The 26,136-nt window shown below is 40.8% G+C and overlaps 1 protein-coding gene and 1 long non-coding RNA gene across 3 annotated transcripts in view; both read right to left on the bottom strand.

The window, feature by feature from the left end:
* Positions 1-7,318: 7,318 nt before the first annotated feature.
* The window catches only part of Hycc1 (hyccin PI4KA lipid kinase complex subunit 1), a 73,699-nt gene continuing 54,881 nt past the window's right edge, over positions 7,319-26,136 (bottom strand). The window contains exons 11-12 of one of the 2 annotated variants that reach the window (XM_050126604.1): positions 12,496-12,790; positions 11,678-11,826 (exon numbers count right to left, since the gene is read on the bottom strand). In XM_050126604.1, coding sequence (XP_049982561.1) covers positions 12,522-12,790 — 269 coding nt within the window. In that variant the 3' untranslated portion in view covers positions 11,678-11,826; positions 12,496-12,521. Of the gene's footprint in view, positions 11,827-12,495; positions 12,791-26,136 lie in introns of both variants that reach the window. The other variant, XM_050126602.1, reaches the window with a different exon arrangement.
* Positions 13,458-25,885, bottom strand: LOC126491165 (uncharacterized). Its single transcript, XR_007589333.1, has 2 exons — positions 16,745-25,885; positions 13,458-16,714 (listed from the first exon to the last, which is right to left on the bottom strand). It is a non-coding gene; the product is annotated as an uncharacterized lncRNA (long non-coding RNA).

The raw sequence follows: 26,136 nt of genomic DNA, 5'->3' as shown, positions 1-26,136 counted from the left end.
AGTGTTAAGCTCAGTACTCTAAAACCTGTAGCTAGGACCTGCCTGTGAAGAGCAGGCAGCATTTGTCTTTCTGGAGCTGGGTTTCTACACTCAGTATAATGTTTTCCAGACCCATCTATTTTCCTTCAAATTTCACAGTTCTATTCTTGTTTATTGAAAACAATTCCATGGTACATATTTCAGTATCAGTTGAATATGGCTAGCTCCATTTCCTAGGCTGTGAACAGAGCCACAGGGAACATGTATATGCAGGCATCTCTGAAGTAGGGATATGGAAATATGCCCAGGAGAGGTAGAACTGGCGCATGTGGCTCTTTTAGCGTTTTAAGGAACCATCGAATTGATTTCTGTTGTGGTTGTATCAGTTTTGTTTTGATTTTGTGACAGAGTCCCCACATATAATCCAGGCTGAAATGGAACTCACTCTGTAGCCTAGGCCAGGCTCAGCTCTATATCCTCCCAAGTGCAGGAATTACAGCTGGGCACCAACATGCCTAGCTCCAAATGACTTATTTCCTTAAGATGTGTGCATGCCTATGCGTAAGCTGGTCTAGAATCTTGATTCTCCTGCCTCAACTTCCCTAATCCTGGGATTACAGACATGTATCATCACGCCTGGCTTTGTGAATCTATTTTAGTTTCATTTTCCCCTCAACGATTCTCAGAATTTGTAATTCTCACGTAAGTAATTCTAGAATTGTGTGTGACACATTTTATACCAGTTTCCTACAAAGAGGGATCATCCTAGTGGGAGGAGAGTGGGGATGTGTAGATCACATTCATCTAATCAATAATTCAGTTGACTTGATCCAGGTTGTGACTTTATAAGGCTTAATTTACTCTGATCCATCTGTTTCTAGGGTAAAGCTCTTTGGTGTTCTGTGGGCTTTTCTGTTGTTTTGTTGTGTTCTGTTGGGGCTGGGCATCGAACCAAGGGCTGTACACATGCAGAACCTACGCCTTAGCACCATGCTACATCCCCAGGTGCGATCATGAGTCAGCTTCTGAGATGTAACTTGCATTTTCCTCTTAAATAAATACTTTTCCTTTTTGCTTTTTCAATATTACAAACAATGAAAATATCAAAACCACAACTTGGCTCTAGTTTTCAGCCTCTCTTTCTCTGTATCTCTCTCATCAGTCTTTCTGCTCTGAGCAGTTGATGGAATACGGCAACCCATCCCCTGAAACAGACAGCCATCAGGGCCAGACTCGCTTCTCTGAGGCTCCCCCTTACTGGGCTCTGCTCTCTCAAATGCTGGCTGGTTTGGCGGCCTTCCATTGGTTTCTAGTTCTGTGTGCTGTTGCCATAGTATGCTTGTTTCTCTGATACTTAGCAATGAATTTTTCAGGGGTCTTTTGCCCTAATTTGTGTCAAAAATTGGCAAACTCCAAATGGAAGAAATAGCTGTGGAATATAGTCCCTTCCTCAGACTATACAGGGAGACCCCACATCTCACCCCTACTCCCCAGTCAGTGACTCACAGAAGGATTCCAAGGGCTCACCATACAAGGTGTTCATGGCTACGGTTTATTACAGCAAAACATTGGGAAGCCAAGTGAACAAAGGGAAGGAAACCGCACAGGATGAGATCTGGAGGAAACAAGGTCTGAGCTTCCGTACTCTAGGGGGCGACACCTGCTGTGCTTGATTCAGCCAGCTCTGAAACGTGCCCGTTATGGGTGCTCACTAGACACTTACTGACCAAAGTCTGTGTTACAGCTAATGCAGATATCACATTCCATACTCCCCAAAGAAGGCATTCAGTATAAACCGCATTGCTGAGAATAAGCAGCTTCCAGAGTAGGGAAGGTGGAGCGTTTTAGAAAGTTAAGTTCCCAGACCAGAGCCAAAGCCCAACTTAAAGTTCTTCAATAGCTTCAGACTTGGCTTCCAAGCAATTTTACCCACTGTTGTTTATTTTTCTAAGGGTTGCATTGTTGTAAAATTTCAGGTTGTCTATGCATTGACTTTGAGAAATCGTAAAGCTGTGAGTTCAAAATGATGGGCTGTTTGTTCCTCTGGAGCAGATGCTCATTGTCAGGAAGCCAGAAGAGTACTTGAACATGGCTTCAGGAATTGACATGATCTGGGGAGGGGGTTCAGACAGTCCTGCTATGCAGACATGGCTGATTCTGAGCTCACCATCCCCCTGCCTCAGCCTCTCGAGTGCTGAACTCTCTGCCCGTGTGTGTGGGAGAGCTATCCCTTCACTTCACTTTCTCTCCTGTGGTAGAGATTTAAAGCCCTAACCCCAGGCACGGGTGCTGTCTCAACGCTCTCTCATGACTTGGCAGTCACTGCCATCCCCTTTTTAGTTTCCTGAAGCAGTAAGATGAGCAGAGAGTAAGCTCACGTCTTTGGTGTTTCTTCTTGTTTCTTCTATAATCAGCCAGCATCACCAGGAAATAAGCTGATTTTAAAAGTTTTTGTTGGGCCAATGGGATATTAGTGGGACAAGGCACCTGCTGCCAGGTCTGAACTGGATTTGATCCTCAGGACTCACGGGGTAGAAGAGAAGCAACACCTGAACACTGTTTTCTGACCTCCACAGGAGTGTGTGACACGCATGGGTGTGCACGTGTGTGTGTGTGTGCTGCGCACACACATTCAATTAATAAATAAATATAGGAATATAGGAATAAATATAGGAAGCTTTCCCTGAGTTCTTATTTATTATCTAATGTGGGATTTGATGTTAATTATTCTGATTTCCAACGTCAACTTGACAGAATTAAGGATCACCATGGAAACACACTTCTGAGTGTGTCTGAGAAGGTGTTTCTACAAAGATGTAATGGATGAAGGAAGGCCCACCCTGAATGTGTGTTGCACCATTTCTTCGGCTGGGGTATCAGACTGAATAAAAGAGAGAAGTGAGCCAAGCACCAACACTCCCCTTTCTCCTTCCTGGCTGCAGATGCCTGCCGTGTGAGCACACATTCGGGCTGCACAGCTTCTCTGCCTTGACCAACTGCCTAGGCCTTGACTCTGGAGCTTCCCTCAAACTGCTTTGGCCGGGCATTTTGTCCAGCAGTGAGAAGTGTGCTGTTCCTAGAAAGAGAACTCCAATTTTCTCTTTGGACGTTTTAAGTTGAGGCTCTTCAGGACCCTTTGGAGAGAATCAAGATGGTAAACAGGGCATCTAGTATTGTACATAGAAGTCAAGGTACTTGGGGAAGGCAAAGCTGAATCCGGACTCAGGTACTTGTGTGGGAAGACAGACAGCTAGCTGCCTCTCCTTGAGAGGGTGGAATTGAGGTCCAGCTTGCTGACATCTGTGCACAGCCTTGATCCAGTATAGCCAGTAGCCTTCCTCACAGCCGTCTGCTGACTGAACAGGGACTCCCCCCCCCCCCCATCTTGATTATGTGCTTATTAAGGGTCTCCTTCACAATGGGGCCTGTGCCTAGCATTTATGTGGCAAACAACTATTCTCATATGAGCCCATTTTAAGAAGTCCAATCATACCTGTAGCTCTAAAATTTCCATCACTGTTGCATCCATGTCCCCAAGCACCTGGATGGGTGTAAAGGGTGCCGAGCTGCACCTCGGGATGGCTCCCTGCTTGTACCCCTCATCCTGCTCTGCTGGCACCACTTCCACAGGGGAGTCAATACCACAGCTCCAACCTACTCTGGCACATTGAGCAGTATCGCTTGAGTGGTTTTTCCTCTTCGGTGAGCTCAAAGTGTATTATTTCCCATTGCAGGTGGTTCATGGCTTTCTTTCTGGCCGATTTTCTCCTTTTGAAGGTCTTATACATTTCAGCTTGATTGATGTAAATAAATTAAAAGGCTTAGGGAAAGAAGTAATTATTGAGCCAGGTGTTGGTGGTGCACAGCTTTAATCCTACCACTTGGGGGGGGGGGGCAGAGATTCCAAAACTACACAGAGAAACTTTGTCTCTAAAACAAACAATCAACCACCAAGAAAGAAGTAATTATTGCAACAGGATTCTGAACTAGCGAGGGATTGCAATAAAAGAGGGGAGGGTAGTTTTAAAGGAGAGAAGAAACTGTAACTGGCAATTACACAGAGGTCAGGGGTAGAAAGGTGCAGGTTAAACAATGAGCAAGGGTTCCGATGAGCACCCTGACTGCTCGGCATTCCACAGCAGCGCATCCAGCCCAGCCACAGCTAGTGCGGCAAGGAGAATGTGAAATACAGAAGACAGGTCTTGCCTATTTCGTCATCTGTTTTGAGTCTCATCATTAAGTCAGCAGACACAGGAGAGAATGATAGGGCAGAAAACGACAACAGCAACAAAGTTAATGCCAAATGCTAGCATAGAAAAATCATTCTGCTCCATTATTGCTCTGAGGAAAAGAAAACATGATGTCTATATTTGCAACATATTTATGCAGATACATGCCTAAGAGTCACAGTAATCACACTTTACCCTGCTCCATGCAGGGGAATGGGAGGGAACAGGCTTCCCAACCTCCCTTGAGTGCATGAGAAACAATACAGTCCGCTGTGGTTTTGCTGCCTTCCTGGACCAGAGTCAGAGTCCATCTAGCAGAACACATCTTACTCTATCGTGCAGAACGTACTAAAGCCTCACTAGGGAAAACACAAACACAGCACAACGTAGTGACCGTCCTAGAGCAAACGGTTAGGCCCAAAGGCTGTTAGGGTCAAGGCGCTTCAGAAGAAACTGTGGGGATCTTCAGGGTAGCCCTGAGAAGTCAGTAAACACACTGACTTACCACCCCTGTAAAAAGGCAATAATTCAAGCCCATGAGCCCCAGCTAATGGGCAGTGTCAGAATGGCTAAGAGAGGACGGGCCTGCCTGTATCAGCCTGGCTTCGTTACTGATTCCAGGAACTCTGTGTCCAGGAAAGAGAAGAATATAAATGAATGAAGCAAATGCACGAAGCATCTCCATTTCTCTCTTTGCACTAAACGAATTGGAAATAAGAATCTGCAATCCTAGCGGTTGCTTCTCAGTGGCTGACTTAGCAAGGCTCTTTAAGACACCCCCGCCCCCGCCCCTCCCTCCCGCAGCCACCATGAATCCTAACTAGGAACTCTTCCAGACCCAATCCCTCCCTCATGACAGAGATGCTCATTTTCACAGAGATCTCCAGTTTTGCAAGTACCTTACTCCTTGTTGCAGCCAGAGACGCCAAGGTGACCCCTCACGAAGTGAGTTCTATTTAGTTTTGCTTTGTTAAGTCATCTGAAGTTAAACAGCAGCAAAGATGTTTTAAAGGAGACTGTTGACTTAATGGGTATGCACTCACATACAGGAAATAGTCTATTTTTTTTTAATGCCAGAACAGTTTGTCTTTCACTACAGGTCTCTGTCAGCAATGTCACTGACAACTGAGAAACCCCACTGAAAATACCAATCTCTTTGAGAAGTCTTTTCTAATAACAACCCGGCACCGAATACCTAATCCACTGCTGGTAGTTACTGGGCCAAACTTGATGTTAAATTGGGGAACTTACTAGAAATACAGGTTTCCAAGTTTCACACACAGTGATTAGGATTCTTGAGAATTAGCACAAACCCAAGAATCTCCATTTTCAAAGCATCAGTTTTTCACAACATAGGTTGTGGCGTATGTATGTGTGTGCGTGCGTGCATGCTTGTGTGTGTGGTCGTCTGTGTAAGTATATGCTGTGTGTGTCTGAATGTCCACCGAGGCCAGAAGAGGGCATTGGATCCCTTGGAACTGGAGTTGGTTGAGCCATCGGATGTAGGCACTGGCAACTGAACTCAGGTCCTCTTGAAGACCAGCAAGCACTCTTAGCTGCTAGTCCATTTCTTGAGTCCCAAGCCTGTCTTTAGACCACATTTTGATAAACAGTGTTCTTCCTTGGTATCAAAAAACACACATGAATGTTGTGTATAAGTGTGTATATTACATATAATATACATAATATGTAATATATACATAGACATTCAACATAAATATAATGAAATGGGCTCACATTTTTAATGGCTATATCATCTCACTATATGTATTAATTGAGACAGTTAAAGTCCTGACTTTTTTCCTATTACAAACAACAAAATTTAATGTAAAACAGAGTAGAAGAGTTATAGGGTAGGATGACTAGGTCAAAGGCATGGGTAATGAGTCTACTGAATTGCTCATTAATCCATTGTAGCAACTCACATTACCACCAATTGTCTCCGGCACTAAGGATTTCTCCAGATAAATACAAATACCAGTTCCAATCTTTACCAATCTAAAAAGCTAAGGAACCATTTATTTTAATTTGAATTAGTATATTTTAAATACAGCAATAACTAGCATTCTAATCACCAATGAAGCACAATTATCTCATATTCCACAAAATATGGCATCATTTAGTTTCATTAAAATTTTACTTTAAGATGGATTAAATAAGTTTAAATATATGTCCATTTGACAGGACTTAGGATCCTTTTACTGAGCAATAACAGAGCTGTAAGGCCAGCCTATATTCAAGGTTGGGCATGGCCACCCACCACTTGGTGACCTTGAGCAAGGCACCTGCTCCCTGAAAACTTCAGTTTCCTCTTTTGTAAAATGGGGTGCTGCTCACTTTTAAAGACAGTTTTGAGTACTCAAGTGATGAATCAGCTATTACACCACAATAACCCAAGAGAAATTATGGAATGAGTATAGAGTGGGCATGCAGGTATTAACAAAGTCCGACTCTACTAGGAGAGCTGGCCAGGGACTGTGCCGTCACCAGAAGACTGCTCATGTCACAAGATCCAGTTACAAGTCTTTAAACTGTCAGGTGCTGGTTCTACAAGCCATCTTCTAAGAGTAGCTAAGGAAGTATTTGCTTAGGTTAGCAGGAGTTAGTCACATACATAATCAACTGCCCACTATAATGCTCTTTTTAATGGGGCTTGTTTCAGTGTACACAGTGCAGATCAGGAATGCCACTGGGATCACCTGCCACCAATAAATGAAATACGGGGGTGTATCTTACCATCCAGAAGCCAGCAGCAGCCCAACTCTGCTCTGCCCACCACACCTAAAGGCCTGTGCTCAGGTCTTGAGGAAGCCCTCTGCACTCAGAGACAAACTCATTGAAGTTAAAGGCAATCCTATTCACTTTGGCCATGCTTCAAGAATCCCTCCCACACCCGGAGCTCATCCTTGGATGGACACTAATGGGGTTTCCCAGTTCCTCATCCTGAGCTATAAAGGCAGGAGTGAAAGTCACTGGCCGGCTAATGGCCGCAGCTCCCAGCAGCTCCCAGCAGCTGGGTTCCCCCACGCTGACTTCTGTCCTCCCCCCGCCCCATTGCGAAGCTCACAAACTCTTATAGCAGCTTTTAATGACTAAAATGATCTGGAAAATTACTTTTTAGTTTTTATTTCAATGAAACAAGAGGAAATACAATGTATAAAGTACTGCATATGGATAATATGTATACAAATGTACAAAACTTCAGAAAACTCAACTCCAGTTTATTTCAACACCTTAAAAACGTAGAGAGCACATAAAAATATCCAAAGTCACGTTTATTCTTAGGAATGTAAACTCTAGAAAAACAATGACAAGTTTATCTGTGAGAAGAGTTTAGCATTACCACATGATCAGAAGTAAAGGTCAGAGGCACAAGGTCAGCTCCAACAGGACAGTATGGGGGACAGGAGAGGAAAAAAGAACCCACAATTGAGACCCATGTCCGCTAGCACTCCACTGTAAGTTACAAAACCATCTTCAAAGTCTTTTTGGATATGTGCAAGTTACAGAGTACAGAAGCTAGCACACTGGTGTACTCTTCACTGGTACTAAGCACACATCTCAGTGACACGCTGTGTCAGCACTCAGCAGCAAGCCTACGAGTGTAAACATATGCTCACTAGAGGACGAGGGTGTCAGCCTTCACTTAGGGACTGGGAAGACACTATTGTACATTAGTTTCTATCTACAACACCTTAGTACCCAACATTGTGTTTTTCTATTATAATACTTAACATATGCTTCCTTATTGAGCTTTCCTTATTATAGACGTTTAATGTGCCTGTAGACCTAGACATTAAGCTACCTTACTTCAGCTCTTGCTTAAAATCATGTTTCAGAGTAAATATTTACCCCGTAATTTACTGTTCAACATTAGTTATGACTTTCCAAAATGGGCAAAAATCCCTTTAAACTGGGATCCTTTCTATCTATTTTGATTTAAAGAAATACTTCCCTTTAATTCAACTTTTAACAACTGGGTATTATTTGCAGGGTGGTTGCTTTACAATTGAAAGGGCAATGAAAAATTGCTTTTTCAAAACAAATAAGGTGTTAGGGAATCCTTGCTCTTGGTGTTACAGAGATGAACGGTTTAGGAAGCCTCCCAGTGACCCCCTCCGGATCGAGGCTCCAGGGAGGAGGGGAGGCACCCAGGCAGAGGGACCCCTGAAAAAGTCCACTTTGTTTCTCTCCTGACCTGCACTTCAGAGGTTAGTGCTGGGCACTGCTTCACAGGGGTGCCCAGGCAGCACAGCTCTAAGAATGCAAGGGTCAGGCCAATTCAAGAACCCTATCTTATAGCTGAACTATGGGGTGCCAGACCCCAGTCCTGTGTGGAATCCTCTTGGCAAGAGCTATTACTCTGGATCCACTTAACAACTTTATAGAAAAGTGACCCACAAATCTACCCAACCTTTCACATTTGAAAGGTGAGTAGGGAAAGACTTGTGAGTATAATAACAATTGTTACCGTAGTTAACATCATCTGACTTTTACAACTGTTATAAAAAGCCTTCAATGTACACAATCATATTTGAAATAGTATCAAAAGGAGTACAAAGAATCTATTGTTAACATAATTCCACATTCCAGAGAATCAATTGTTGTAAATCATTTGGAGCCAAAATTCAGACTCACTTCATGGTGTAAGCTGTTACAGAGCCGTAAAGGAGCATGAACACATGCAAACAAGCTGTGCCTCACGGAACAGTTCAAAACCAAAGGTAGCGCCTTTCCTCTGAAAAGCTGCAGCATCTGAGGCTCTGGTTTCATTCACAATCAATAAGAGAAGCAGACGATGCCTCATTTTTACTACAGAAATAAGTGAGAACTAGGAACTTAAAATGAGAGGGTGTAACAAGTCATGTGTCTATATTATTAGAAAGTTAACGAGCTGTCAAAACTAATGACGGTATGAAGATCTAGTATCCAATATCTGTGCTTGCAGGCTGTGAGACCACGGAGACTCCTGCATATTAGACAACTAATTAGCACTCTGAAACTGCCTGCACAAAGATGAGTGCACACAAGCATCATTGGGGACCTTGTTAAAATGCCAGTTTTGATTGACTAGGTCTGCCTCTAAAACTGTGAAGTTTTATTAAGATACCAGGTCACACCAATGGTCTTTGAACCACATGAGTAGCAAATGTCTTGAACAATATCAAAATGAGGCTTCCTTATAGTAGTTGAATATTATCCTGATCTCTCATTTATGCCAGATAATGTTGCTTTAAACTTATTCTATGCTTAAGCAAGCACCTTAACTTGCCTAACGACAATCTTTTCAATTTCTTCTTAATATTTATCAATACTGTTAGTGACTATGTGTAAGAAAAGCTCTTTGCTAAAGAATTACAAAAAGACAATAGGAACTTCACAGTGACATTTTACAAACATTTTCAATGGTACACAAGATTACTATTAAATCATTCCAATATCAATCTTACTCTCTAGTTACCTTATAACTTTTGAGGACAACTTAAGCCGACAGTTCGTTCATTACTGAAACTAACATGTTAAACTCATCGATGCTGAGAAGCACAGGTCTTAGCCTGTAGGTAAGCATTTAGAACTGGATCTCAGCTGTCAATGTTTTGCCCTCTACAACAATGCAGTTTTGTCGTCAATATGAGCTGGACCCACGCAGGTTCAAAACGGAAACACAAAACATGTTCTTGTGACCATAGCTAGGGACCATGAATAAGGAGACCTTGGTGTACTAAGAGTCTAGGAAACCAGGAAGTGGTCAGCTTCCCGGGTCTTCCCCACTGACCTTGCTTCCTCACTCCAATCACTACTAGAACACACTGGCTTCCTCAGTGCTTTAGCCAACAGAGCAGATCAGCACAGGCACCGAGCCTGCAAGTCCCCCAAGAGGTCACAGAGCTCCCCGGAGCTACAGACACAGCTGTTTAGCTTCTGCCTTAACCGCCTTTCTTAGTTTAAGTGTTTGATTGGCAGGGGTGGGTGTGTAACTGATTTATTCTTTCTACATCATAACAGGAACACTTAAAGCTCACAAACGAGAAGTACATTCTTCTTTTCTTATATTAAATTGAGGAAGACAAATACAAGCAGTCCTAAGATAATGTAGTGTCCTTTGTCCAGAGGCTTCATTTTCTTTTATCACATTTTGTAGATGAAAAATTATCTATTTCCTTCATTTGCAGACAGTTCACTATTAAATGCTTGATACTGGTATCTTGGGAGCTACGTTGCAAGATTTACAGTGGTTTCCAGGAAGTCTTCTGTGATGTGAGCTCTGAACTCTAAAATACAATCTAACTAGGATTCCAGAGTTGAGCAGCAGAGTCATTCAGCTTTATGGCTGGTTACACTTTAGAAACCGAAAGGGACTTTCGCCTGTGAAATCCAGATCAAACACTCGAAAATATTATCTACCAGCAATCTCAGTTTTGCAATTTAATATTCTAAGGACACCAACAGAAATCCTCCTGCCTTCCCTTTGCAACTGTCCTTCCAGGCAACTTGCAGTGTGTGAGCAAACTGTCCTCATCTTAAGGATGTTGTGGTCACAGAGCTTTGACGGCACTTGGCATCCTCACTGCTCTCTTCTTTTCCACAGGCCTGTTTGTCGTCATGGCTTCATGGATTCGCTCCTCTGTCCAGGCTCCACAGCCAAGTCCTCTCATACAGAGACTCTCTTTGACTTCTCAGGGCAAACACACAAACACTACAATACGAGGTATTAAAAACAACCTCACTGAGGATGTACCAACTCAGACAACTACAAAACTTTATTGTCATGTTCACAATCTTAGAGCAACAATAACAAGGGATGGTAAGGAGGAAGGAAGAGTAAAGAACTCAAGCCAAGGGGAGAAGGGTACCCAAGAAATTACAAGACCATATCTCAGTTTTCTGCAAACTACTAATTCTTCCCTTCATAGTCAAAGGAGCCTTCCAAATTCAAGACACAGGCCTCCTGCCAGGACCAGGCATGAAGGACTCGGTACTTTCATATAGGAGCAAAGCCATCTTTCAGCCTCACTGGTTATAAGAGAAAAATAAGTTACAAGTTAATCTGCGGACAAAGTGATGCTAATACTGGGAGGTCCCTGTGGACTTGCTTGATACTTCATGGCAAGCTCAGTTCTTTCTGACACGTAAGCGAGCTTCTCTTCTTGGAGACTACAAGCAGAAAACCTATGGGCATCTGCCCCAGCAACACAGCCAACGGCAGGAGAGGGGCTGCGTGGGACTGGGACACCACTGACCTGTTCAAAGGATTTACTAAACACAGTGGCTGCAGTCTTAGCCAAGCCTTGGCTGCTGGGCTTGGGCAGGGACTGGCTGGAGGTCAAGGTCAGTCTCTTCAGAGAGAGAAGCTCAAGGTTCTCGCTCTGGGCTCTCTGAGTTTGTTTGCGAGCAAAGTGATCTCTGCAAGACTCCCCTGCAGGTTCTCTCTCTTTTGCTCCAGCTCTGCTTCCTCCTGACCGTCTCTGGTTCTTTCCTACACCTGTCTTGTTACTACAATTGTGACTACTGTTTGAGAGACCCGACTGGCTGGTGCTAGACGCAGCCCTGGAATAAAATCCCTCGTCAACTTCAGTTATCTCCATCAGTTCTTCTTGACCTGTTAATTCTGTATCTCCTAAACAAAGAAATGACAAAGATTAATTAACATTAAGTATCTCAAGCAACATTTAAAAGAGTAATACCAAATCAATTACATTTAAATCAATACCTTAGCAGAATTTCTTAAAGCAATAGATTATAAAATGAAATCAGAGGATAAATTGAAACATTCTATAAATGTCAAAAAAGTTCACTGTAATTAAATGACAGTGATTTAGAATATATTATGCATGCAAAGAGCAGAAGCAATTAGAAAAACCATCAGACATTATACACTGGGGGGGGGGTGACCTCTCTATCACAGCTCCTACCAAGGAACTTAAAACAGAAGAATATTTAAAGAGGTTTCTTTTTAAAAGAAGGTTGTATTCTCTATTCCAAATACTCAAAGAATTTAAAAAAAACATATATATGGTTAAATTCTATATACATTAACCTTTATATATAAGATGGGAAAATCATTTTAGTTCCAAACTTAAGCAGAAAATTACTTCAGAAGCAGTTTTCTGCCTCAGTTTCTCTAACAGATTCCTCAAAGATCATCTAGGGATAATCATTCCAAAGAGCATTAAAGTCATTGAGAAATTATGATGCACAATTCATGCACTTTATTAGATGACATGCAAATCGTCTGTGGCTGTGCAACTGTGGCATAGCATGCACCAGTGCCCTTGCCTCGGGATACCTTGGGTGTGGCTATAAAGTGCTCTGCTAAAACTGCACTCTGCCAGCTGTGGCCATTCCATCCTCCATCATTTTTCTTACAGATTTCTGCCTCCTGAGCTCAGGCAAGCCTTTGCTCTCACTTCTAGGGTCTGTGGCTGTCTCCTGCACACCCTGCATGTGCTGGGCATCAATGTCTCCTAGTGCTCTGCCTTTTTCCCCATTCCCGGTTCTCTCTCCAGACACACTTGTGACACTAATCTCAGGAATGACAAGGATGCCCACTTCAGTAGCATCATTATTGCTGTCAGGTTGCTCTAGAATTGAAGATGATAAGACAAAATGATGGCTGAAGACAGAACAAAAGAAAATGCAAAACAAAACAAAACCCACAAAACTCGATGATTGAATGTTATGACGTAAGCCAAACACTGACACTGTGATTCCATGATTTACAATCCCGTGATAGCACAGAAGACAACAGGTTCAGGCTCTTTAAAAGTCTGCAGAGCATCAGTTCATTGCCTGTATTTTTCACACATATGTCACATAAATTATGAAACACGGTTTTTAATAAACAAAAATAGAATTCCTTGAAAAAGAAACATTGTGACCAACTGAACATATGCAAACTTTAGGTAGATGTCCCAAATTATACAGGCAACAACTCTGGCTCTTGTCACCAATGGTAACCAAAGCACACAGAAAGTCCCCTTTGTACACGCCACATCTTATTTTTAATTAGATTACATTAAGCGTGACTTAACCATGGTACTTAGTGAAATGCTTATTCAACCACGGCATCATGGTCAGTAATCCTACAGCTCTAGCTGTTGTCTCCCGCACTCAGCAAACATTCATGTGCATAAGGTAGAATTAAACAGTCTATTTCTTCAGGTTCAAACTGAGTCCACGCATTTTGGTCAGCTTGTAACAGTCCACTACTACAATGGAGAAAAATGAAAATAGATAGGGAAAAACAAATTGGTTCTCAATAATTTATTCTGAAAATATCCTTGTAATTCAAACAAATGAACAAAACTCACAGCTAGTAAATACCTATAAAGATGACTTTATTTTGTGCCTTAAATCCAAAAGGTTTAAAGCTCAAGGAAATATCTGCGATAAGTGGTAAAAATAATATAAATATGTAGAAAATTGGACAAGTGGTGAAATTTAAACTCCATAGAAACATAAGACAACACAACCAAAACCAAAAACAGAAACAGTTTATACTCTTAAAAAAATGTAGCACACACATCTGTTTGAGAAAAATGACTGTGCTTTCAAAATGTTTTCAGAGACAGACTTATCAACCCCTTACTACTGTGTAACGTCTGAAGCAGAATAGATAGTAAAGGAACAGAGGCCACAGCTGCACATGCCTGAGTTCTAGCTTGCTGCGTCAAGAACACCCGGGCATCTTTGAGCATTCCCGGTGCCCGTTTCCACCCTGAGCGGCCTGATTCACAGTAGGATGAGGAGGATGGGCACTGCATGTCTCCAGCTCCAGGGGTACAAATGTGCAGCTGAGTTTGGAAATCAATGCTCTGCTTCCTTCGTATTTGGAAAATGACTTTGACTATCGCACCTCGCACAGGGAACACTTCCGCACGTCTCCTCAAAGCGCCTGCTGTCCTGCGGCCACGAGCATGAGCTGATACAATTATTTCTCTTCACTGTTGCTTACACACCTGTGGCCACAGCTTCTCCACACCAAGTTTCTCATTCTCAGGCAGGCTGAAGGATGTGGCGCTCTAGGGCCCTGCTGCTCCTGTGTGTAAATTCTCTAACCAAGCCTGTCCCCAGTTGCTAATAGCTATAATCAAAAGTAAGGGCAATCAATTCCTATTTAAGTACATGCCAGAGGTCATGGCAACACAGAGAAAATCACCATGGCACTCTTGGGTGGCAGCCAAGACTTGTTCTTTTGCGTTTGTAGAAACCACTTCAAAAAGAAACAGTACAGAGATTTCCACTCCAAAAAGTAAAGCAAAAATATTGGCAGTTACCCAGTTATAAAAAACAACAACAAGAAGTAATATTTAAATTTTATAAAACTTTAAAAGTTACACATAGGCATTCTTATAGAATAAGGGACACTCAGTGGCACTATTTTTTTTTTTAGCACATTCTCAGATATTACTCTATTATATTCTCAAAACAATTATGGCACTGAGACTCTGAAGTAGGCCTTTCAATCCCCATTTGCATAAGAGGAAACTGAAGTTTAGAAAGTTTAAACAACTGTTTAAAGAGAGAGGCTAAGAAATGAGACTTCCGTTTTCAATCGTCTGTTCACATATATGGTGAATTCTAACTCAACTTGTTAGGTCAACTTGATTGAATGTTCTCTGCCGTCTCCCAACAATGTTTAATTTATTTGTTTAGAATCTTGGTCATTTCAAAGAAGGCAAATAATTTACTTTGGCTGAACAAACAGCCACAGCAAATACACTCTAGATGAATACACAAGGAATTAATAAACTCAAGGTCAGTTTACTTTTGTTTTTAATTGGTTTTATTTGTGAAAATATGCTGATGGAAGTTAAGGTTTAATAATGGCGATTCTCTGGTGGAAATCCGCAGGGAAACTAGAAGTGGTGAGAAGAGCATTAATAAAGCAGCACTGGCAACTGAACCGTTAGCCACTATCAGGACAGCAGGCAGGGGCTGAGCAGATGTAAAATCATGAAATTAAATGGGATTGAAAAGGGGATCGAGCGCTTTCCCGTAACAATGAACTCTGGTTAAATAATACAAGTGGTGCTCTAAAGGTAACCAGAATGTCTTAACTACTCATTAAATCCATAAAAAGAAGAGCCTGTTATTCTGGAAGGAGCAAGAAAGGCAAGATTATTTTTAGGGAAATTAGATAGAAAAGAAAGATGATGAAAGTCCCAAGCATTTATTACATGATCCCTTCCTTAATGTCTTTGGCATTTTCCACTGTATAACTGTGTGACTGAGTCCCTCGTTCCCCAGAGCTGTTGGACTGGCCCTGGATTTCCCCAACAGTTGAGGGGCACACCTTACTTCTTCAGAAGACTTTCCAATGCAGACTTCCCTGTCTCAACATCCTCATATTCCATAACGCCTCTCCCTGATTCTGTTTCTTTTAGAAAACTACTTATAACAAGCTACAATCACCTTGTCTACCTAGTTGTATATTCCACAGTGACACTGATTTTTGGTCTGGCCAGCGCTAAATACCTAATACTGGGAAAGTAACTTGTATATAGTAGACAATAAATCTTTTTGGTTATTTTTTCTTTAATTTTTTTTTTAAAAAAATGCTTATTCTATATGTGTAGTTATTTTGCCTGCGTGTGTGCATATGCACTACTTTTTTGCACAGTGCTCTGTGGACCAGAAGAGGGCTTCTAGTCCACTGAAACTGGAGTTAGGAATGGTTGTGAGCATCTATGTGGATGCTGGGAATTGAACCTGGGTCCCCTGGAAGAGCAGCCAGTCCTCCAAACCACTGATTCATCTCCCGAGAGCCTGAAAATTTATTTTTTAAATGAACTGAACAAATCTCTATTGCAAGATAAAATTATTCTTTAAATAAGTAAAGATGAAAATGCAGAAGATATGAAAAAGGTGAGCTTGGAAAATGTTATTTTTTCTTTTATTCAGTCAAGTAATACACAGCTTAAGATAATAAAAATTTTTAGATGGCAAAAGAGCAAAAGTTCTTTGAGAAAAATGAAGTAGGAATTTCTAAATGTAGGTTTATTATAATGCCTAATAACACCAAAAATATTTTATAAGCCAGTTCATTTTTATTGTTATCCAAAAAATGACATATATAACTAAAGAGAGGTAATTAAATCTTTCTGTAAGAAAATTATGTAGAAGATGTTTAAGGGAATAATAATTAGATAACAAAAGAGTTGCTTTTCTTTGGAATTTAAAAATGTATGCAAAAGGAATTACAATTAATTTAAAACCTTGTTGGGTATAAATTTTTGAAATATTTAATTTGACTTCAAATAATTAAAAATTTGAAATAACCAAAAAGAAAATTCTCCGAGACTGTTTCATAGCTTGTAGGCACCTGTGGAGATGAAGAGATAGGGGTGCTCGCTCAGGTGACAAGATGCAGCGGGTAAAGCCACTCACCACGTAAACCTGACAACCTGAGTTTGAAACTCCAAACCCATGTGAGGGTGGAAGGGAGAGCTAGCTCCACAAAGTTGTCCTCAGACCCCCTAATGTGCACGCAAGTCCCTACTTCCCTACACACACACACACACACACACACACACACACACACACACACACTTACATTCACACAAACACACACACTTTATAAACATTTAAAATTTAAGAATATCTATGCTATCCTTTGTCAGTGTCTACTTTAATATGGATTCTTGTTGGATAACCCAGTCTGGCCTCGAACTTCTGATTCTCCCACCTCAGCCTCTTGAGCAGCTGGAGCTACAGACCATGCTTGGCCATGTACACTTTTAATAGATAATTCCAATTTTCTCCTCAAACGTAACTCAAATAATTTCACCCTAAATATTTCTTCTGATTTTTGAGGGGAAAAAAGGTGAAGTGAATTACGACCATTACTAAAACTGATTTCTCACAAACATAATTTCATAAATCCAAATATCTATTCTATCTGCACTCATGAGATCATCTAGGTTCTGTTCTTACTTGCCTTCTGGCTGTTCTGTTTACTAAAGGTGACAATTTTAAGAAAAACAATTGAACTATTAAGAGAATTTACATATCTTTGTACTCAAACTTATGAGCTAAAGTATGGTATGAAGCTCCTGAAACCTCTCTGTGAAATAACAGCCTACAGCTTAGAACAGCTGAAGGGCTGCATCACATAGCTTTGACAGTAATTGTGAAAAGAGCTTTAGATTCCAAAGACAGCCATGTGCATCCTCTACAAGTTACCATAATGCAGCTCCTTCTGCATACGTGTACAAAATGGTAGAAGGTGCCTGAGCAATTCTTATTCTTTAATACTGCCTTTTAACGATCATATTTTATTCTATCAAATGGAGGAACATCCTCTACGTATTTACTAGGGTGTACCTTAAAGGATTATTTATAACAGGAGAAATTAGAAGCAACTTATTCGATACATGGACACAGGTGAGTAAATGACAAGTTAACAACTCAAGGCGGAATATATATTATGTAGCCATTAAAATAACTATAATAAAGTTACCAGGAGAATTTGGAGAAACATTTGAAATGTTAATTAAACAAAACCAAAGTGCTAAACATTGAAGTGAGGTAAATGATGAAAATATATGCACGTGTGAGAGAATACAAGGAAAACTCTAACAACTGACAGCATTGCAGATGAGCAAACACCACCCCACAAACCAGCTTTCATACAGCAATAAAACAGTTAGAAAAGACGGACAAATTGCTCGCCCTAAAACTTTTCAAGTCATCCGTTCATTCACCCATGAATGTAACTGCAATGTATCTAGCACCCATAATGTGCAAGCCATCATTTTAGGCACTGAGAGATCAATGGCAAACATAATAGATACCGGTTCTTCCTTCTATGTAGAAAAACAAATTTGAAATAGCAGAAAAATGCAAATAAAAATAGTGGAGCCAGTAAGCAGGCTAATGGGGGGCAAGGCTACTTCAGAGTACTTTGGGAGGCTTCTCTGTAAAAAAATCACTTGAGATTTGAATATTGAAAAGGTACTGGATACAGAACAATCTGGAAGAAGAAAGGGTGCAAATGGGTACCTTCTTCCTAGTCAAATTTCAGCCAAACATCCCAAAGAACTAGTCAAAGGTCCTAAGGCAGAAATGACTCTCGAATGTTCGAGGGTTAGGAGGAAAGACTCTAGGGAGTCGGAGTGGGAATGCTCTAAAGTGAGGTGGAAGCAGTAGGGAACTTGCACTCAGACTGCAAAGGCAGCCGCCAACAGGCACATGGACCAACCAGCTGCATACTTTACTAACATTTTAATGCAACAGAAGTTACACTGCTTAATATACTTGAACACAAGTATATCCCAAGTTACAAAGAAGAAGTTCTGTGGCAAGGTTTAGCCTGGGCCAGTAGTCTTAGGAAGAGATCAAAGCTTCACGGAAGCACCAAACCAGGACTGCGACTGAAAGGGCTGCTCCCTGAGCAAGGCAAGATTGAAGATGGACAAGAGCAGAAAGCTACACCTGAAAGTCAGAAGCAGACGGTGCAGCAAGGGAGCTTCTGAACTTACTGTGCAGAGCAGGCTGGCCCTGACCACCATGATGCTCCATCTCAGTTCGTGGTGCCCCCAGGCCTGGCTTAGATCTGTGACATTCTAATTGGAGATGTAGAAGGGATTCTAATAACCAGTTACTAAAGTTTGCCATCAAAGTTTCAAATTATCACTATTTCTCAAAATGTTTTAAAAACTCTTACCAACTTTCATTTCCCTCAGTTTAAGCCCTTTTCTCATTAAATCATAAAATCAGACTCGCAAAATAAATATTCCATCTCAAGATTTATGAGTGTCTCTTCTCCACTATCTAGAAAGACAGTCTTAAGTGGTCTGAGATGCTTATAAACAATTATTTTAAAGACATTTTCCTAGAAATGCATTTATGACTTTTTATCTTTTCAACAGTTACAAAGTAACTACTGTCTTGCTTCATCAATGTTATACACACTAGAAACTTATTAATACTGTCGACAGCACTAGCCAGTTTAAACAAAATGATTTCATATACAAATAGTATCTTCTGCATTTGTGTGTCTGTGTGTTTATGTGTGTGCACATGTACATGTGTGTGGAAGCCAGAGTTCAGGAATATATCTCCTTCAGTTGCTTCTTCACCTTGTTTTTTAAGGGGTCTCTCAATGAACCCGCAACTCTCTAACACAGAGGGCTCATCAGCGAGCGCCAAGAAGCCTACCATCTTCAATACCCATCTCCTAGGGCTGGAGTTATGGACCTGCACCACCACACCTAGTGCCTAAATGGGTGCTGGGATCTGAACTCTGATCCTGAGACTTGCCTGGCAAGTATTTTATCTACTGAACTATATCCCAGCCTCTGAAGCTTTTTATCATTTCTTTTTTTATTCATCTAGTAAGAGAACACTTAATCACTGAGCAAATTCTGACACAAACGACTTTTCTGGTATTTTATAACATTATTACAAGTCTCTTGAACTATACTATCTCACTTAGTTTTAAGTGCCATGGTATCCATTAAATAGAAACAATTTTATAAATCAAAGCTGTAATCAAATTGCTTTACATAGTAACTTTCAATTGCTCTTTTTTTTGGACTTAATATATCTAAATTGTATTAACCTGATTTTTTTCTTTCTTTTTTTAAATCCTTCTCATTCTAATTGTTTGGATAGGAATGTATTATATATTTTTCCCCACTCTCCTTCCACCCTCCACCCTTCCCTTCCACACTCTGATTCTTCCAAGTAGTAAAATATTCTAAAATTCTCAAGGTACTTGCTTTTGGTCACCATGTCAGAAAACATAAAAATACATATTACCTCTTATTTAAAATTCTTTTTCACCACTTAAAAGGTTGAATTCTTGGAAATTCTAAGTCAAAATACTTAAAAAGTAGCCCTAATTAAAAATATCTACTAATTAAAAGGTACATGAGAGACTAAAGGAGGGGACTTCTGTGTTTAAGACCAACCTGCGCTGCATACTGAGATCCTACCTCAAAAACTCAAAGGTTAGGGATAGAGCACAGGGGAGCCCTGGATTCAATCCCTACCACCACTAAAAAAGAGACCAAAAGTAGAGTGATGTTCAAAGGATCTAGTTTAGAAATATTTTCATTATCCTTTATTATTGACACTTTCCTGTTGCAGACAGTTCTGTGTGTAACTGAGAAATCCAAGAGAGATCTAGTTTCTGTTTTGACATTAACAAGATGAAGTAAGAAACTAGGTATGAAACAACATTTTAAAAATCCTGGTTCTAAGAACATGAGCAAGGAAGTCAGGACCGGGAGGGGTGCACCCATCCACTGTGACAGTGGGGCTGATCTATTGGGAGTTCACCAAGGCCAGCTGGACTGAGACTGAATAAGCATGGGATAAAACCGGACTCTCTGAACATGGCGGACAATGAGGGCTGATGATAAGCCAAGGACAATGGCACTGGGTTTTGATCCTACTGAATGAACTGGCTTTGTGGGAGCCTAGCCAGTTTGGACGTTCACTTTCCTAGACATGGACGGAGGGGGGAGGACCTTGGACTTCCCACAGGGCAGGGAATCTGGACTGCTCTTCAGTCTGGAGAGGGAGGGGGAGAGGAGTGGGGGGAGGGGGAGAGGAGTGAGAGGAGGGGGAGGAAAAAGGGAGGCGGGAAGGAGGAGGAAATTTTTTCAATAAAAAAATAAATAATAAAAAAATAAAAAATTTAAAATAAATAAATAAATAAAAATCCTGGTTCTAATAACAATATGTCAGGTACTAGAGGGACGTCCACAGCAACGCTGGACACACTGCTGGTGTTGTATAACACACACGCTCTTACGCTTGATAGTACTCACAAACTGAGCACATTTATTTCAAATTAAGAAAACTCAGAATTTATGTTTTAAGAGGAGAATATCATTTGAATGTCATATTAGTTAGTTAAAACTTATCAAGAACACAATTACTGGCTAGCTAACAAAGCAATTCTTAAAGAACTAGTCAGCCTGTGGCTGGTTAAACCCAGCAGCCTTCATGTGGTACTTCAAAGCACACAGAATGCTTTGTACTTGCTGCTGCCATCCCTCGGCAAACACAAAGGAAAGGACACAGAGATGGAGACTTGGGTGGATTATTAGCTACCAGTTGCAAAGTTGCCCGTGCTCAATTATTTACAACCATATGTCAGTCTCTAACTTAAATAGGGGACTTATATAAAACGGCAGTGTTATTTCAGTAACCATTCTGAGAAAACAGAAAATAGCTTATGTTGTTCCCATGTAGGTATTTTTTTTTTTAAGTGAAGAAGAATGAGTCATAATATTGGTAGTTGTGGGAAACAAACAAAAAGAGCAGCTAAATTTTCTCTGGAAGAGGGGTAAGAAGAGAAAGTCTGGGGGGGAACTGTGGGCCCAGAAACTCTGAGAGGACAGGGTCCCACAGCTGCAAAGGCAGAAGCAGCTGCTGTTTTACAGAAACTCTCAAGACCACAGAATAAAGCACAAAGAAATGCTTTGTCTTCCTTTTCTCTCTATCTTACTTAAGTTTTTACAGAAAACATTTAGGTAAAATTGCCCTTTTTTGGTTTTAAAAATAATGCTATTGCTTTATCAAAATTTAGCTTGTTTTTCTTACTAGAATTTTCATTTTTAGCTCTTTTTTGTTACAACCTATTTATCCTTAACTTTTTAATCTCATCTTTCTTCCTCTACTTGCCTTTTACTTTCTATATAGCCTCAACATATAAGTGAATTAAAAATCTTTATTTGAAAAATATACCTTTGCCTTGAATTATTTACATCACAGAATAAAGGAAATACAACAGTACCGAAAATTAAATTATTGCCATGTAAATAAAGACACTAACCATGAAACCAGGAAAAGTCAAAGCAACAACTGAGCACTATAACTTCCATTTCCAAACATAGGCTGAATCATTAAAACTTGCTCAAGACTTAAATACAAGACTTGAGGAATTTGAAAGGCACAATACTGAATGAAGCCACTTCACTGTAATATTCAAACAATCAAGAGAAAAAATGTGGAGATAAGGTCAACATACAGTGAACTGTTGAATAGCTTTCTCTAAAATAATACCTACCTCTGGGACTACCCTTCTACTGTTACTTGAAATAGGGTGCAAACCCAGAGCTTCCAAGCACACAATGGTGCTGCTGGTTGACAGCAGGACAGGACAGTAGTGCCAGTGAGTGACGGCAGACATGAAAACTTACATCCTATAAACTCACTTTTGCTGTGAACCTAAACTTGCCCCGAAAAAACCATTCTGTTAATTAAAAAGTAAAACACAGGGCCAAGCAAATGACAAAACCGGTCACAATACAACCAGATAGAGGAGAAAGCTTGTGATGGCTAGGATCAACTGTCAATCTCCCAGGACCTGGGCTCTGACTTCCTCATAGGGATTATCTTCATTAAGCTAACCAAGGTAGGGGAAACACACACACTCTGGGTAGCAGCATTCCCTGGACTGAGATTCCAGACTATAAAAAGGGGAAAACAAGCGAACATGCTTCAACTGACTTCCTCCTGACTGGGGAACACAGTGTGAGCAGCTGCCTCACATCCCGCTGCCTTGACTACCACAATAGTCTGCACCCTCAGACCGTGAGCCAAAAAACCCTTTCCCCTTAAGTTTCTTTTTTCAGGGTATTTTGCTACAGCAACTGTGGTGTTCTGAACAAGAATGGCCCCAATTGGTTCATATATTTGAATGCTTGGTCCCTAGTTGGGGAACAGTTTGGGATTAGGAGGTATGGCCCTGTTGGAGGAGATGAGTCACTAGAGGAGGGCTTTGAAGTTTTAACCCCCTGCCCCTGCACCATTCCCAGTTAGAGCTCTTTCTTTCTCTCTCCCTCCCTCCTGCTTGTGAAGCAGATGTGAGCTCTCAGCTACTGCTCCTGCACCATGCCTGCCTACATGCTGCCATGTTTGTCTTTGTTTGGAGTGTTGGTTACAAGTTGGTATGGATAATGGTCAGGAAAAAAGCTAAACAAAAGAGATTAGATTCAGAGTTCTTGTTTTGAAAAGAAAAAAAGAGGAAGTGCTGTGAGATAATGCTCTTGTACCTTATAAAGATTTGTCACTTGTATTGGTTTAATAAAACACTGATAGGTCAGTAACTAGGCAGGAAGTATAGGCAGGGCAACCAGACTAAAATTCTGGGAAGAAGAAAGGCTCTGTCTGCAGTCACCAGTAGATGCAGAGGAAGCAAGATGAGAATGCCTCACTGAGTAAGATACCAAGCCATGTGGCTAAACATGGATAAGAATTATGGGTTAATTTAAGTTGTAAGAGCTAGTTAATAATAAGCCTGAGCTACAGGTCAACCAATTTATAATTAATATTTAATAAGTCTCTGTGTGTTTTGTTGGGACTGAATGGCTGTGAGACTGGGCAGGACAGAAACTTCTGTCAACATTACCTTGATCATAGTGTCTCTTCACAGCAATACAAAAAAAGCAACTAAGACAAAGCTCAACAGAAAAGAAATGCTATAGTCTTTCTCACAAGTGGAAAAAACAAAGGACTCAAGAAGAAAAAATAGAATACTCCTTAAAATTGATTTTGCTTTTCCTGCCTTCTTCCCCAGGCTCCATCACCACTTGTGTAGGGTTACAGTTGTGTGTCTGAGGATGGCTGTGGTAAGAGTGGGGAGAGGAGCTGAAGAGAAAGCATATCTAGGGTTCCATCAAACACAGGAACTCTCAATGTCTTCACAGTCATATCCTGCAGTGACTCTACAGTACCATGCTTCAGAAAAATGAGCATATAGGAAGGCCACTGGAGGCCACCCTGTCTTCAGGTCCTTTCATATTATGTCCCCTTCATACTATTTCTAAAAAATATTTTACTTATACATTGTTGCAATTTTTATATAAATATAATAATATAATCATATAAAGATAATTTTAAATCTATTTTTAATTTGAAAACTGTCTACATATTTAGAAGTATACAATGATAATCATCCTCTCCACGAGAATCCAGTGCTGGTTAGAGAGCCAGACAAGAGTATGTCCAGGCAGAAATCACAGGAAAGGGCTGAACTGAGCAGAATGTGGTAATTCCATGAACAGTGCTTCTCTAGGAAGGTATGGTTCCTATGTGATTCAGGGCTGGATGCTAGGCTAGCATGATGGTGTGAAAGGTAGTGCAGGCTTTCAGCACAGGGCCTGGGGGAGGCGTTTAGAACTTTCTGTTGTAACGATGGAAACTCACTAAGGAAAACCAAGACTAACTACCCTTAGAAAGGACATTGGTGCCCCTGCAGAGAAACATCAGACTAAACAAGCATTATTTCACTGTAGGCCAGTGGGTAACAGAAACTCACACAGTGTAAAGTGACAAATAAAGCTAATCCATATTCAGTATCTGCTCATGGCTGTGTCTTCTTCTCTTTTTATAGTTCATTCTCTTCTCTTTCCTCATCTATGACATTTGTGCTCAAGTGATGTGAAGGCTAACATAAAAACAGACAATAAAAAGGCTACTTTAATAAGGTTATAGCCTGAGACAGAGCACAAACCCTGCAAGGAGCAGTCAAAATTGAACACAGATCCATAAGAGCATAACAGAAGCAATATACACAAGAAGTCTTTGATCTTGTTTTGGCATTTTTTTTCCTACAAAATGTTTCTAAAAAATAACTTCCATCTTGTTGCAGGATATGTATCTCTTTCTTTTAAATATCTGGTCATGGTCACACATACATGCAGGTGTGTGAATAGACACACACACACACACACGCACATGCACAAACTAGGGAGCATCAATATTTCTCTCATGTTTGAACTGTATGACACCCCCCCCTTCCCAATATGTCCATCTAAACAGTAAGAAGGGAAAGTGGAAATTAGAATTCATTCTTGCATTTTTTGGAAGCAGTAGTTTGGGAGTGATTATGTCCATGAGGCCAGTACAATCCAGTTTGTTGTATCTGCACCTACTTTCATACAATGAAGCTGGACAGAATTACTAATCTTTAGTGTATCACTTATCCATTAGATTACTTTCTCTAATGTATTCTCATTAAACAGCATAGTTTCACTGAAGTACATTTGGGGTTCGCAAGTTTAAATGGATTTTGTATGTTTATTTGCCTAATAGCAAACAGCACCACCTCTTTTATGCCTCCCTGTTGGACCTTTAGGACTGCTACAGTAATTTTAAAAGGGAGTAGGATCAAAAATTGATCATTGGTTAAATGGTATAACTTCACTCTTGTTCTTTTCTGCCATATTCTCTCTTAGCACGTCTGAGGGGGAAATGGCAAGCCTCAGTCAGGATTAGCTTTCTGCGTTATGATCTGTTCTTTTTTAATGTCTTCTTCCTCTTTTGTCCATTCTCTCCCCCAAGGAACACTGATATGAGTTATAGTCTATCAAGCTGAGCTGCCATTTTCATCAGCAGAGGAGGAGGAAGGCAGAGTAGAGTCCTCCCCCTTAACACACATCCCCCCCCATGCTCTCTCGAGGTAAGGACGAAGTTTCCTGCCTCCCATGCAAAGGTTGCTTCTGAGGAGGGTGACAGTGATCCTCTGGTTCTTGTTACCGTGACTGCCAGATAGGAAGAAGGATTAAACAAGTAGTAGATTGAGAGAAGAGACCGAAGTGGGAAAGCATGGAGGTGGCATGGTGAATGAAATTAACTTCCAGCAACATCTTACAAGAGTAAAATGAAACAATAAAAAGGAATACTGACATGTCCTGAATGAAAATAAACTTGTAAAACAGAAACACCTGTTGTTGTACTGACAGCATGGCATTCTTCACCCGGGAATCCAGACAGAACGTAAGATCACTGCTAGTTTCACTCCAGTGTGAAAAACCTGCTGGGTAAATGCCTGACTGAGACGTAAGAACATTCATTAAGGACTATGCACAACTACTCAAGAATAGCAACTTAAAGTATATGAGTAGCTAAAATGCATTTTCTTACTCTCCTACGCTGCTGTAGCTGGTACAATTTTACATAATTCTTC

Source organism: Alexandromys fortis, unplaced genomic scaffold (assembly GCF_014885135.2).
Source record: "Alexandromys fortis isolate MF-2015 unplaced genomic scaffold, M_Fortis_MF-2015_v1.1 scaffold_245, whole genome shotgun sequence".
Taxonomy (NCBI): Eukaryota; Metazoa; Chordata; class Mammalia; order Rodentia; family Cricetidae; genus Alexandromys; species Alexandromys fortis.
This window is presented reverse-complemented; position numbering and strand designations above follow the sequence as displayed.